Source organism: Anabrus simplex, chromosome 12 (genome assembly GCF_040414725.1).
Source record: "Anabrus simplex isolate iqAnaSimp1 chromosome 12, ASM4041472v1, whole genome shotgun sequence".
Taxonomy (NCBI): domain Eukaryota; kingdom Metazoa; phylum Arthropoda; class Insecta; order Orthoptera; family Tettigoniidae; genus Anabrus; species Anabrus simplex.
Genome location: NC_090276.1, coordinates 101,919,901 through 101,935,962, shown reverse-complemented (window position 1 = coordinate 101,935,962; position 16,062 = coordinate 101,919,901). Strand labels below are relative to the sequence as shown.

General features: G+C 37.6%; 1 protein-coding gene across 2 annotated transcripts in view; it reads left to right on the top strand.

The window, feature by feature from the left end:
- The window catches only part of sip3 (septin interacting protein 3), a 211,134-nt gene that overhangs the window by 31,095 nt on the left and 163,977 nt on the right, over nt 1–16,062 (top strand). For both annotated transcript variants that reach the window (XM_067156375.2, XM_067156374.2), the window contains exon 3: nt 11,291–11,443. In XM_067156375.2, the coding sequence (XP_067012476.1) occupies nt 11,291–11,443 (153 nt within the window). The remainder of the gene's footprint in view (nt 1–11,290; nt 11,444–16,062) is intronic.

Here is a 16,062-nt window from a genome sequence, read left to right as displayed (position 1 = left end):
CTACTCCATTCATTCCACCTGTATCATTTCCGGTGTGTATTACCCTGAAATTACCTGATTGAAAGTCTGTTTCCTTCCCATCTAGTTTCACGTACACCAAGCACATTTATGTCTTTCTTGATCATAGAGTTCTTTACTTCTTCCAATTTTCCAAGCTTACCTCGTGTTCTCACATTCCATGTACCTAAGTTGAACTTAATGTTCTCTTTGCAAGGAGTAAAAATCAATTAATTCACAATTTGATTTAAAACACATTTCAGCACCTAATAGCTAGAATCTTTTTCTTCTTTTTGTTTTGATGAATTTATAGTTTAAACCTGATATGTCAAGGTCTGTGGAACTTTATATCATCAAATAGATTAATAACAAGTACAATATGAATCCGATAGCTGCTAGTACAAGAACAGAAGCTGAAGAATGTCCTCACATCTGTATGTCTTGGATTCGTGGTCATACAGGATTTGATAGAAATGAAAGAGCATATACTTTAGCAAATTTAGCCGCCACATCAAACATCGGAATTACATATGATGAACCTCCAGTGTGCTATGTTAAGCGACAAATCAAGAAGTATGTTATACATCAGTGGAACAATAGCTGGACTTCTGGCTTGAAAGGAAGAGAACAATTCTTCCCTGAAGTTAAAGATCGACTTCAGAGTAAAGTATTAGTGCCTAACTTTGTCCTAACGCAATTTCTATCGGGACATGGAAGATTTCAATCTCACCTTGAGTGATTTAAAATCCAAACTACAGATGAATATTTATGCTTTTGTGGTTCTGCGGATCATCTACTTTTCTTTTGCCCCGTGTTTGGAATGAGTAGCAATTGAACAGTTGTGATCTTGCACTTTCTAAACTATTGCGTGATATTTTTTAGAAGCCTTGTTGTTATAAGCAATTTCATTCTGCACATCTCTAACAAATTGAAATCTTAGTCTTTTGTTTTGAAATATTTTCAGATTATAAACTACAGTTCTAATGTACTCCACGCTCTACTGGATATTTAATAATAAATTCTTCTTCTTTATATTTAACAAAAATATGTTTATAGTTTAAACCTGATTGTCGAGATATGTACCTTTATATTGTCAAATGGATTAATAAATAAATAATTATAATAATTATAATAATAATACCATTCTTCCCAAGTCTGTGGGGTTGTGGGTGCAAAACTGTGTAGCACATGGGGATTTGGGCTTGTTTTACGGCCGGATGCCCTTCCTGACACCAACCCTCTATGGAGGGATGTAATCACTATTGCACATTTCTGTGGTGGTTGATAGTGTTGTCTGAATATGAAGAGGATAGTGTTGGTACAAATACAAACACTCAGTTCCTGAGCCAGAAGAATTAATGAAACGTGGTTAAAATCCCTGACCATGCTGGGAATTGAACCCAGGACCTTCTGAGCTGAAGACCTCAATGCTGACCATTCAGCCAAGAAGTTGGACACTCGAAGACCATCTGTTGTTATTATTATTATTATTCTGTCTTTTTTTGTTCTGTCGACCTACAGAGGACCACGTTGTTTCAGCTGTACTCGAGGGCTTCGATCTTTGTCCACTGCTCCTTCTTTATTATTATTATTGTTATTGTTGTTATTATTGTTGTTGTTGTTGTTGTTTTTGCAAGTGTGACCACAAGAATTAGAATACCTAATTATTATGTGTTGCATTAGTTTCTTGCAAGTTGTGAGCTGCTTCTGCATGCAGTATGCCCATTGATTGTTGTTATCTTGAGCTTATGTTTTATCACCGAACAGTTTTAATATCCGTTGATAACAGGATTGTTATTGCAGCTTTTATTTTAATTACATGTACCTTTCTTGACTTATAGTAGCACAGCAGCTGTCTTTTTTAAATGTAATTGATTTGTTGTCATTGTTTTTATGTCTGTCATCCTAAAAATATTCTGTCCACACCAGCAGTAATCTATTTACAGTACTAGTAAATGATGGCTGGTTGTCTGCCTTGCAAAACATCATGTCTGAATGTTGGTAGAATGTCATTATTTTGCATAAACATGTACAGAGGGAACTGTCACATAATTTACATTTTACTTGAAAACATTGACATAAAAATATATTACTGTATTTATTTTACGGCCGGATGCCCTTCCTGACACCAACCCTCTATGGAGGGATGTAATCACTATTGCACATTTCTGTGGTGGTTGATAGTGTTGTCTGAATATGAAGTATGTTAAGTATCACATGATAACTTTAAAATGAGATTGTGTCTGGTGACAGGTTAGTTTTGAACAGTGGCAGTAGACGTGTAGCAAAACACAGAATAGCTCCGGTCAGCTGACCCATTGACTATCGATGATGTAATGCACATAGCTCAGGTTCCCATTTTTTGTGCGGTTTACTTACAGCCGTCTGTCACTAAGCAGCTATTTGTGATATGTTTTATTTAATTACAACTTGCTTTATGTCGCACCGACACAGATACATTTTGTGGTGACGAAGTAGGAGCGGGAAGGATGCGACCGTGGCCTTAATTAAGGTACAGCCCCAGCTTCAGCGCCATATGACAGTTTTTAGGGGGGGGGGGGTACGTAGTATTTTTAATATTTTGGAAGATAAGTGGCGACTTGTATTCTGTGGTAGAATAACCCACGATGTTCCCTGCCTCTTGGTGGGGAACGGTACTACCGCTTCTACGTAATACTGATTTTTAAATCATTTTCTTGAAAGGAAAACATCTGACAAGACTAGATTTTTGCCTTTCCCTGAGAGCTAGGGGGGAGGGGGGACCGTGGCCCCCACCTCCCCTCCCCTCCCCCCCTCCCCCGCGGGTATGGACGCCCTTGAGCCCCAGCATTTGCCTGGTGTGAAAACCGGAAACGATGGAAAACCATCCTCAAGGCTGCCGACGGTGGGGTTTCACCCCACTATCTCTAGACTGCAAGCTGATAGGTATGCGACCCAAACCGCGCGGCCAAAACCTCGGTTTTGCAATATGTCTGATGTATGGTGCTCGGCAGGAGATTTGACACGGTGGACATGGTTCACACACACACGCATACGTAATGAGAAGGTTGCATGTTGTTTAAAATGTGTGTAAATTTGATGGCACATCACATCAAATTTATTATTGCATGTTTTTCTATGTCACACCTACAAAGTTGAAAGGTTTTTTTGTAGATAACGGGACAGGAAAGGCCTAGGAATGGGAAGGAAGCAGCCATGGCCTTAAATAAGGTATAGCCCCACCTTTAGGAGTGTCATTGGTAGGGCTCAAACCTACCAAGCCCAAAGCTACGTGACCTACTCGCATAGAGTTACAATAATTAAAAATCTTCCACCTTTTTTGATACTTTTTATTTGCCTTTTAGCAAATTTTTATTTGTAAACAGTACAGGTTTCGTTCTCACTTGGGAACATCTTCAGCTGTTGTTAAAGCTTAGGTGAATCGCTAAGTTTTTAAACACGTTATTTGCAAGTACATTGATTCTCTTAAAAACTACTAGAATACCAATAAATTGAATGATATTAAAACAATGTGGGGGTTAATGGGTTAATGAAATGAGACTGGATGATTACATAGTTGGTCAGCTTAAAAACTATATCTGTTCGTTGGAATAGTTGTTAAAAGTTTCACTTTGTTACCTTAAAAATGTCTGTTTGTCTTCCGGTTAAAAGGTTTTAAAAATGATTGACTTCATGACACTGTTCAAATTGTTGTTGAATGTTTTTTCTCTTTCACTCCTTCCAGGAAAGCTTTTATTTATTATGATAGTACTAGACGTAAAGCAGCATCAAACTTCCCTCCAGGGTCACAATAGAATTGGAGTCTAACAATAGCAAGAAATTGAGACGAAGCTCCCTTCCCAAAAATTGACCAGCAATCAGCTTCAAAGTTCCGCATTAGACTCAATTTAGGGCACTTTAAGCAAGCTCATAATTACGATAAATACGATCCATCCACCTTCTTCTCGGTCTTCCAACTGATCTCTTTCCCTTAACTTCTTTTTTCCAATTCCCTTCTTGCTACCCATTTCTTTCCCATTCTTTTTACATGTACGAACCATCTCAGTCTTGCTTTCTGTATTTTCTGTACTAACGTTTCTATATTTAGCTCTTCTCTGATTTTTAATATTTTGAATTCAATCTCTTCTTGTCTTTTTAACTGCTGGTCTTAAAAATTTTTATTTCTACTGCTTGGATCTTACTATCTTGTCTCTTATTAGTTACCAGTGTTTCTAGTCCATATGTTACAATTGGTATGAGATACTGTTTATATAATGTTAATTTCGTTCTCTTGGGTACTTTGTCATCCAATAAAAGCTCTCTGACTTGATGATAAAATGTTGTTCCTTTACTTAGTATGTCATTAATTTCAGGGTTGATTTCATTTCTTCCATCAATAAAGCTACCCAGATATGTAAACTGTTTTACATTCTCTGACCGTTCTCCGTCTATGTTCACTTGGCGCCTCTTTTTCTCTTTTCACAGTGCACGACTACAGTTTTCGTTTTACTAATTACCATTCCAAACTCCTTCAGATTTTCATTTCAAATGTCCAGTTTCCTTTGTACTTCCTTTTCTCCCTTTTCTCAAATCAGCACATCATCTGCAAATACCAAAGCATTAACTTCATCACGACTGATACTCTCTTTTACATGTTTTATGATTTCATCCATCATTATAATAAACACTAATGGAGGAAGTGCACTTCCTTGCTTCCATCCTTCCTTGTTTCAGAGGCACAACTCCCCACTTGTACATTGCTTTTACTCTCGTGATACAACATTTTAATCTTGTTAATTACTGATTTCAGTACATTCCTTTTCGGTAGGCATTCCCATACATGTTTTCTCTTAGTTGTATCATAAGCTTTTTCCAAACCCAAAAATATGAAGATGATTTCCTTGTTCTTTTCCAGATGTTTATCCAGTATCGTTTGCACTATAAATATCAAGTCTATTGTTGATCTATTTGGTCTAAAGCTATATTGTTCTTCCTCTAACTGTGTTTCTATTGTATCCCTCAGTCTTTTTTCTTTGACTTTCTCCATTATTTTTAGCCTATGTGATAATAATGTTATATCTCTATAATTTCCACATTTCTTCCTATTACCTTTTTTGAACAGTGGTACAATGCTTTCTTGATGCTAATCTTCAGGTATCCTTTCATCCTTCCATATGGCATTGAGGGCTCTATATAGTCACTGTAGTCCAATGCTTCCTGCTGCCTTAATCATATCAGCATTGAATTAGTCTTTTCCACTTACTTTACCTTTGGTCATTGCGTTCACTGCCCTTTCAAGTTCCAACCATGTTATCGGGTTCTCTTCTTTTTCTCCATCTATTATTTCTATTTTCTTTTCTCCTTCCTCCGAGCAGTCATCCTCATTATAGAGTTTTTCAGAATACTTTGCCATCACCTTCTGAAGACTCTTTTCGTCATGTACTATGGATCCATCTTCTCTCTTTAATGCCTTAATTTTTTCTTGATTTATTAGTTTTGATTTTATTACTCTGTATAATAGTTTCTGATTTCCTCAACTATCTTGCTCAATTTTGTTGGTAAACTCTCCCCAACATTTCTCTTTTTCTTCCTTGATACTCCTCTTTACTTGTAGTGTCAATCTTTTGTATTCCACATGTAACCTTTTATCTTATTCTCATCCCTCTGATAGTTTTTTGCTTTTCCTTATCCATTTCTTTCTTCACCTTATTCCTTTCTTTTATTTCTTTTTTTATTTTGTCTGTCCATCACCGTGTCTCCTTTCCCTTAACCTTTGCTTTTGTTTTCCCGCATACCTCCGTTGCTGCTTCCACAAATGTCTGTCTTAAATTGTCCCACTCTTCTTCTCCACTTTGTATTTCCATTTTAAGCAACTTCCTTTTTATCTAATCTTGGAGTGTCATTCTTTTATCCTCTTCCTCCAATTCCCAAATCCTGATCTATGGTTTTTTCTTCAATACAATTTTAGGGATTTTTACTTGTTTTAATTCCACAATTAATAATGTATAATCACCTTCCATACTTTCACTGGGGATTATCTTTTACAAGATATTAGAATCATTCCGTATTGACGGTTTTCACTTTACAATGGCGAAAAATGAGAGTATCCTCCTTTTTTGCTTTTCCTTATCCATTTCTTTCTTCACCTTATTCCTTTCTTTTATTTCTTTTTTTATTTTGTCTGTCCATCACCGTGTCTCCTTTCCCTTAACCTCATATATCAGCATATATATACATCATATATTTCGTCATTAGACGGAGCAAACAAATTCAGACATGTTTCGGCTCGCTTGAGCCATCTTCAGTAAAAAAAATTAGGGGGGTTGGAATAATTTGTAAATTATTCCAACCCCCCTAATTTACAAATTATTCCAACCCCCCTATTTTTTTTCACTTAAGATGGCTCAAGTGAGCCGAAACATGTCTGAATTTGTTTGCTCCGTCTAATGACGGAATATATGATGTATTGAATAGGAGGATACTCTCATTTTTCGCCATTGTAAAGGGGATTATCTATCGCATTCATGACTATCTTCCCCATTTTCGGTCTGTTATTAGTATCAATGAATGTTCCATACTGTCCATCCCAATTATATCAGCTGATCTTATGGCTATTCCTCTTCATAAACCATGTGTTTGTTATCATCAGGTTATTTCTGATACAAAAGTCCAACATTTTCTCTCCATCTTTATTTCTATTGCCATACCCATGTGGGCCCAGAACATTCTCATCCCATTCTATCAGTTCCCACAATGGCATTCAGATCTCCCATTATTATGATCCCATCTCCAACACTATGTGTTTCCAGTTCATTGAGGAAATCATATTTTTCTTCCACGTTACATCCTGTCTGTGGTGCATACACCTGTACTATCTTCAATAGTTCCTTGTTTACATGTATGTGCATTATTATAATTCTTTCATTTATATACTCAACTTCAGCTATTGGTTTGACATTCTGATTCACTATAAATCCCACTCCATTTCTTGTCTCTTTACTGTTACCCATCGCGTACAAGGTGTACTCCTTTCTTAGTTTCTTCATTGCTTTCCTTTTCCATTTTGCTTCACTTAATCCCAGGATGTCGAGTTTTCGTCTCTCCATTAGATCAGTCAATTCATTTTCCTTCCCATTCATTGTTACAATATTTGTTGTTCCAAATCGGGTTTTGTTTTCTGATCTAACGCTTGCACGAACATCAGCATTACCATCATACTGTGCAACTGTAGTCAGAGACTTGTCAGTTCCATTTCCATTTTTAAACTTCCATCTGAGGCTTGTATTGTAGTTGAAATCAAGTACAAATTTACTCATCTGCTGACCTACTAAGCCTAACACATCCGTGGATTTTCTTTTGGGGTTTACTCCCTTAACCTTTGAAGATCTCTCTTCTCCACAAGGCAGTTCTAATTTTCCCCAGCGAGGAAGGGTTGCCTCATCCACCATCTGCACCATTCCGAAGGTCTCCTTCTCTGCCTAAGATGCTGTTAAGGTCTTCACCCGTAACCCTAGGCATGGGTTCCATGTTATACCCCGTGAGGCTGAGTCCCTGCCTGAACTTGGCTCTCCTTCACACCTAGGTTATCCACCCCTGCGCAGGACAAGAATTACTTAAGTGAAGGATAGGGAAGATGACCCCATCTCCCTTGAGCCGGGTTAATGGTTGTGTATGCTGCCACAACCAAGGGCTGATGTACCTGTGATAATCAGAGTTGTGCCTCCAAGTACAGATATACAGGGTCTCTCATCTGAAATCTTACCTTATAAAAGATGCCGGAAGTGTGGTGCTTCTTCAGTTAAACAGACATTGTATCTGGTAACCACAGTCTAGCTGACGTGAGCGAGTTCTGCCACTGTAATGTTTTCTTCCAGTTCCTCGAATGTTCTTGGGTTCACTAGGCTAATTGGTGGCAGTCCCAATAACAGTTGCAATCGTGACACTTAAACACATACAGTCATCACTTAAGTTATTTTTTTTATTTTTCTGAAAGGTTCAATCTAATTCGCAGAAAAATATGAGCTGCAACGAGGACAAACTTCCACCCGAAACAATCTAAAACTTTAAGAACTTGAACAACAAGTAAAACTTTAAATTAAACACACAACAATAATTCTTAAAGTCCAAAAAGTTCATAAAATATCAACCAATGCTATAATAAAATGTTCACACATTAACAGGTAATATAAATCCTAAAAGAAACTTGTCAAAAAGTACCAGGGCAACGCACGGAGCAATTTCATATCAAGACATGTTATTTGACCGGGTCCTCTAGTAGAAACCCATACTTGTGAGTGATTTATTTGGTGACCGTTCAAGATACCATCTAAATACACGGGACAAATATTTTAGGTTCCCTATGGGAATCAACACTACATCTACATCAAGATACTATCTAGCGTTTCCTCTATTAAAACTATTTGTGTGCGCATATTTTTTATTAAGCACCGAGCCAGTAGTTTCAAATGTATTTACAGTTAAGTTACGGGAATCTGTGCTCACGAAGGTGTAACTTCACCGGGAAATTGCTGAACAAATGCATCGCGTACCCGTCGAGCCGACTCGTACTTAAAATAACTTTTACATATGAAAATACGGTGTTGCAATGACAACTGTCTCACCGTGTTAACAGCTGAGATTCAGACTGACGACTAATACTTACGAGGTTGAACACGTGCGCGCACCTCCAATACTGCAGCGTACGTATCCGAGGGTCTTGGACGGTCTTAGTTTATATATGACAGACCCCGTATATATTTTTAATGGTGCTCAACATTCTTTCAACGGAATGTGTTGATTATGGAAAGTCTGTGCAGTTCTTTGTTCGCCTTTCCACACGGGTAAGGCGTTGCTGTTATTTTTACATTACCTCCCAAAATTTCATTGGTATTGAGAAAAATTCTCTCCAACTTGAGTACCAAACGTTCTTGGACTTTTTGAGGCATTTTAAATGCTGCACTTGCAACACACAAATTCCCAAAACCACATTTCTGTGGATCGGTGGTAGAGTGTCAGTCCCCAGATACCAAGATAGTGGGTTCAAACCCGGCACAGGTAGTCGGATTTTTGAAGGGCGGAAAAAAGTCCATTTAGCACTCCGTGTCATACGATGTCGACATGTAAAAGATCTCTGGTGACAACTGTTCCATAGACTGTTCTGCAGACAACAGTCCCACACGGAGCCTCACACGAGCTGGCCACACAAGGGATAGAGACAAACAGGGCAGAGAAAACTTCCATATAACGTATGGATTGCAAGAATTGCCTGCCACATAATTAAACATCGACTTATTCCACCTGTAAACAAGCCCTGTTTGATCAGATATTCACATAAGGCTTCCAACATGAGATCACATCGACGTATTTCAAGTTGAACTCCATTTTTAGCACATTTTTAGCACATTAAAAACTCAATTGAGGCTTTTATCATTCAATAATTGAACACATGAATTGTGTTTTTTAAAAATCTGTGTTTAAATGTGACAGACTGAGTCACGTAGACTCTTCAACATTTTAATATATGTCACTGTTTTTTTAGTACGGTATTAAGATTATCATGTGTTTTACCATAATAGCTTAGGCTGAAGATGTCTCTCAAAAAAAGAGACGAAACATGTCCCTTTCTTTAAAATAAGAGAATATTGTATTGTAAAGGTGGAGTCACTCAATCAATTAAGACCTTATTTCTTATAGAACAAGAAGATTCGTGCCACTTGGCTGACAGAAACTGAGGAGGGCATTAAAGAATTAGGAATAACAGATCTTCAAGATAGACAGGAGAAATCCTGGAAGAAAGGTACCCCCTGGATAGATGAAAGAAAGGAGTTACACCGGCAGAAAAAACAACAATACTGGGGAAAGATCAAAGCCCAACAGTTGAACAAGCATGGTCCAAAGTAGGCCCATTCGAACCAAGAAGAAGACATATGTAATTACAAAATTTACAGCATGACAATATAAATTAAGATGGCAATTATAACAATAATGATAATAAAAGAAGAAAATGCAATAAAAACTAGCCCCTAATTTTTAGGAAAAGAATTTGTTCATTCACACTTTACTTTCTATCCTGGAAGCACTCCATCTTAAATTTCGTATGAGAATGCATATCTCTAATGTTGGCAGGGAGGGTATTCCAGAGTCTAGCAGTAGTGACTGCAAAGAAGCAGTTATAAGCCCTGGAATGACCGAGTTAGGGAGAAGCCAGATTGTGTATCATGGTTTTGATAATATTATTAGAGGTAAGTTTGAAGAAAGGTAATCCGGTACACCCGCGTTATGAACTTCATGCAGTAGGACAACATGTGGGGACTGGCGTTCATGTCCACGGAGTCATGACGACTCCCTATAAGGTGAAGAATAAAGAAAATGGAATATTGTGATACTTCCTACTTACCAAATCATTCTCCAAAAAAAGCTACTCAGTCCATTTCACTTTGAAATATCCCTTTGCCAAGGGAGGAACTCTCAACCTGGGAACAGCAGTAAATTTAAATATCGCCTAGTCTATAACAAACATCTCAAGCACCTTGGGGTTACCCTTACCAGAACACAGAGCTCAACTGCAGTCTTCATTAGGTGCTGTATTGTATTATGGGAGTGATGCCATGTTGAAATATTCAGCCAATGACAGCATTCCTTTGTCTTACTATTTTCTAAATTATTATTCTTCCTCCTCCATTTCTCCCTATTTTTACTTAAGGGTCACGCTTCCTAAATTTACTCCTGTCCGGTCGGTCCTCTTTGCACAGTCCCTACTCCCCGATGTCCTCTGCCTGACCTCCGTCTTACTAGTCCTTCCGCCAGCTGCAGGCTGCTTATAGCCCTCCTCTCTGAACCATAGCATTCTGTCCCTTGCATCTTCCTTGATACTTCTACTACAGCGCACGTATCTTCATTCCGTGTCCTATCTATGAGTGTCTTTTCCATCATCCGACATTCTACTTCCCAAAATGTTGTAGTTGTATTACTTTTTACTGTAAACGTTAAGTAACTATTTAGGGCTGGGTGGTGGGTGGCAGTGAACACTAGTATTTCTCCTACATCGTATTCTACACTGTCTGTATGATACTCCACATCTGCTGGTGAAGGTGCAGTCTGTTGAGCTTCTATCCTGGAAACCTCGGAGATTACCTGGACACTATAACCGAGACTATAGACTAAATAAATAACTCGTCTTTACATTTGTAAATGTTGTTAACTAGTGGTAGTCGATATTGTTGTTTACTTATTCAATATATGATAGTGATACCATACTATAACTTCTCCACAACTTGAGTGTTCTTTGTCACTGATAAAAACGAACTGTCCACAGCATCTCATGGAGCGGTCATGGTACGCTGTCACAGAAACCTGCCTCGCCTTCACAGTGTTCCGTGATGATTTCAGCCCCAAGTTTGTGGCTCTGTTTACACTACTTCTGTTCCTCAAATCATTTCATTGGCTGGCTGAAGACAGAGTGGACTATGTAAGTTTTAAAATTATTTGTTCTGTTACTTGTTTCATTTTGTTCCTTTATGAGTGTACAGTTTTTTTTTTTTTTACTTCTACAGTTGTAGATTGCAGTGGACCAGAAACTTTGATGTGAGGGAGACTGGTTCTCTCGTATGAAAATTCATCTTCACCATGTCAGTTATCTGGAGTCCTTTTGTGTTTTCTGTAAACTGAAGGGAATGTAGTTTCTTGAGGTCCCATCCACTTAGTGTCGTGGGGTGCAAAGAAATAACAAATGTTTGATTTGTGTAATTTAGTTTTCCTAAGCTATGCAATAGGCCATACTTTTTATGTAATGGAATTATTTTCCCTGTTTTTATATTGCATGGTAAAACCCTTTACTCAATGTGCTGATGACGAAGGGTAAAACATATAACCATATCTGAATCGAGATGTGGGATAGGGGAAGAGATGCTCGGGACCAGACCACCCCATTTAAGATGCTCTTTCTTTTATACTTCTGTCCTTTTTTATACAATAATTGGACAGCCATCATATGTATCATAAGTATTTCCTATGTTTATTTCTTTGGCATTTGCTTTTTACAATGGAATAACTTGAGTTATGGTGTTGGTGTCATGGGTAATATCTTACGGTGAATTTAGGGTAATGCCTAACCATGGTAGTGATGGGGTGGTTGGAAAATTACTGAGTATTTTCTGCCTATCATTCATTTAGTATAAGGGACAGGGCTTTAAGTTTATGTATACAGTGTGTATATTAATTCATCACCATTGCTCTGTGATGGTTAAGTTTTAAGGAATGATCGTCATGAGCCATAGTTTACAATCTGTACGCTAACATGATAGATGGAACCACTGCCTTCGTAATATACAGGCCGTACAATAGAAAGCGTGCCGAGCCCATCAGGCGGGCTTAGTGAATGGTATAAGTTGTACTTGTGAATGTAATTCATAAGGATTGAGAGCATTCGTTGGACAACTGTGACTTTTGAAAGACATAAATGTATATTTGAGTATATTGCATATTTGTTCTTTAAATTCATCACACCAGGATTTACGTAAACAGCAGTTATTAAGATAATGAGACCTCATAGTTTGGGTTAGGTATAGTACCTTCAGGTGATGAGTGATATAAATTCAAGGGCGTAATACTTCTAGTGGAATTTATTCATTTAATTGTTATCGTATAACACGTTTTTGTGGAAATATAATGTGTTGTGAGTTTAGATACAGTGTGTGAAAGTTCACAGTTGCCACAATGCTAAGACGTGTGCGTACACGGCGAAAATATAACTATACATGTCAATATACACTAATTTCATTTTCTTCGTATGAAGACAGGATACCTTTATGAAAAAACGAAAACCCAACCGGGAATGCACCTTTTACGAAGAATAAATGAGTCATATTCCCGAGCTGATGATGAGTTCTGCTTTTGAGTTTCTTTGTACACAGATTTACAGCAGGGCGTTTTATTGTTGATACAGAAGAAGCATAAAAGTGGACAGTAAAAATTGAACTTAAATATGGTTATTTCTTGGGTTAGTAATGTTAAGTACCGCTGCATTTTTTCCCCAAAATTCATGCAAGTAAAAGCAAAATAAAGTCTAAAAATATAGAAATAAATGCAATTTATAAAGCATAACCTTCTCTTAAATGATATCAACATTTTATGCATACATCTTACATTTTAAAAATTAAACTATTGCTGGTAGATAACATTTAGATGTTAGAAGCAATGCAACTTAATAATTAAGTAATTAATACTCAAGTAATAATTAAGAAGTTATTCCTCGGCAATTTCCGTGAATGTGGGAACTAACTAACTGATCTTGCTGGTCAGTGCATTAATATTTGGGAAAACATGGGTTATTCCTAAACAAAAAATGGTAAATGTTTGTGTGAAAGAAAGGGTCTGAAGGATAGTGCCAGAAGTACAAGAAAAAAAAACAAGAAAGATACAGTATTTATGGCCGTATGGAGGTATGGAGGTAAAGTCTATTATTATTATTAGTGTACGTTTGTTGTCTCCATATTTGTATTAACGCATAATAATTACTGTATTTATTGGGTACATTGATGAGTAAAACCCTCAAGCTTAGACTGCGTAGATCACATTTCAAACCTACTTCTCCTAAAATTGCATAGCCCTGACTTACGAGTTATGATGTGATTACAGGTGTTAATGATCTCACCTGTTATATTAATACATTTGTGAATATTTCATAATTACAAGGTATAAACGTATCATGTCCTTGCATTGCACGGGTCGGACGAAGCAAACAGTTCGCCTCTTTGCTTGACGTCTTAAGAGCTACAGTATGGCCTGTACATCACGAAGGCAGTGATGGAACAAACCAGGATATGGACAGCCACACTGTTTCCTTACCATTCAAAAATGTAACAAGTTTCTCTAATCATGCAGTGATATGGAAGACAAAGTAAAATTGAAGTCAAAATCACTACTTCCCAAATTCTTGAGCTAGTAACTTAATAATTTGTAATGTAATGCACACAAAGAATATTAATGTAATCAAATTTGCTGCATTTCTCAGCAATATTCGTTGAATTTATTTATCCTTTTCCATTTCTGAAATACAGTGGAACCTCGGATTGCGAGTAACTTGGTCTACGAGTGTTTTGCAAGACGAGCAAATATTTAAAATAAATTGTGACTTGATAAGCAAGTAAGGTTTCGCAATACGAGCGTCACGTGTACGTACGTTTCCACCTCCCCTGTGCTTTTGTTTTCCCCTCCCCCTGCCACTCTTTTTTCTGGGAAAGTGTGTGTAATCATTTCCTGCGCTGGACTTCAGTTGGCGTGCCTCGCTCGCATAGTCAACACCGTATGAGTGTACATGTTTTGTTTCTGTCATCTGTGATAAAACTGTTCTGCAACAATGGGCCCTCTGAACGAAAAGAAGGCCAAAAAAGAATTCGGTCGGAAGAAGGAGATGATTATAGTGGATGAATCTGTTCAATGACAATGCAATGTCACATTTTCGTGAAATCCTCAAAAAGAGGCAAAAGCAACAGTCATTGGACAGGTTCCTCGTTGAAGTTGCACGAAAAGAAAACTCTTCCAATGAGCCAACCGATAGCAGTGATTCCATTAGTGAAATTCGTGCTACACAGTAACTCTTCTCATGTCATCTCTCATCTCCCTCACACCAACAATGATTCTATTGTAAGGTAAAGTGCAGTTTAATTGTTTTACGTTATATTTTGTTTTAGAAATGTTATGCGAATAAATGTTTTTGTGTTATGGACGAATCATCGGAGTTTCAATAATTTCTTATGGGAAAATTTGCTTTGATATATGAGCGATTTGGATTACGAGCATGTTGCCGGAACGAATTATGCTTGCAATCCAAGGTTCCACTGTATTGTGTTTCTTTCAGATAGTTCTAGGCTGGCCAGTTTAGTTCATAAAATTCTGTTACTCTTTAAGTGAGAAGTATTCTAACCTAAAACCATGACAGCTAACTGAAGTTATCTTTGAAGGGTGGGGGAAAAAATCCATTCGACACTTCACGCTGTAAAACGTTGACGTCAAAAAGATCTCTGGAGACATATTTGGCATTCACCCAACAAAATTAATTAAAACTGAGGACTCCATAGACAACCCGGTAGAGATCTGTTTCTCTGCCATCTGGTAGATTAAAACAGAACCTGAAAATAGAAATGCAGGCAGCTCAAGTGGTGTCAGATCAAAATATCTGCACATGATAGCTGAAACCATATTATTATTATTATTATTATTATTATTATTCAACTTCGCTAATCGGCCAACTAGGGACCACGATAAGCTGCACTTTACATTCTGGCTTTTGTTCATTTTTTGCTTGATCCACATCGTCTTTACTAGCTCACTGTGTTTAGCACGATGTTCTTCTGTCCATTTCGCACCTGTAGCCCGTTTTTCGTCCCGGAAAGTTCCATAAGTCTTGATGGCTGCTCTGAAAACATTCTGGTCCTGTGCATCTTCTGCTTGTATGCCTAGTTCTTTAAGATCTTTCTTGACATTAACGTACCATGGGATTGATGTTTATTGTTTTGAGTCAAATATACTGAAGATATGTTTCGTCCTTCGAGGGTCGATTATCCGTCGGATATGATCATAGAAGCGAACTCTGCCTTTACACACTGTGTCCGTGATCTTCTCTTAGAGTATACTTCTTGTCTGGATTTTCTAATATAGATGCCATTTTTGTAGTTTGGGCCAAGTATGGTGTGTAGGATCTTTCTTTCCTCTCTAAATCTGCAAGCAAGGATAAGGCATTCAGATTTATACAGCGATACTGGTTTGATGACAGTGTTGTAGTGACAAATTAATCTGTTCAGAGAAAAGCACTTTTTGTTGTATCGGTATATTGAAACAGGTATGCCTGTACTTTGGCTTAGTGGAGAGCATGGATTGACGCCAGAGCATGTACGGTCCATGCTCAGAGAGTTGGAGAGAGAAGGGTAATACAATAAGTTCTTATTAAGTTGAACTTGAGGTTTATTCAAGAAAAACAGATAAATCATATCACCTTTACAGACGAATAGTTGGAGCCTGAATGTCCAGAAAGATGTAGAGAAGGGCGTCGGTCATTGTCCCTCATTGCTGAACTTCTCCCTTCACCAC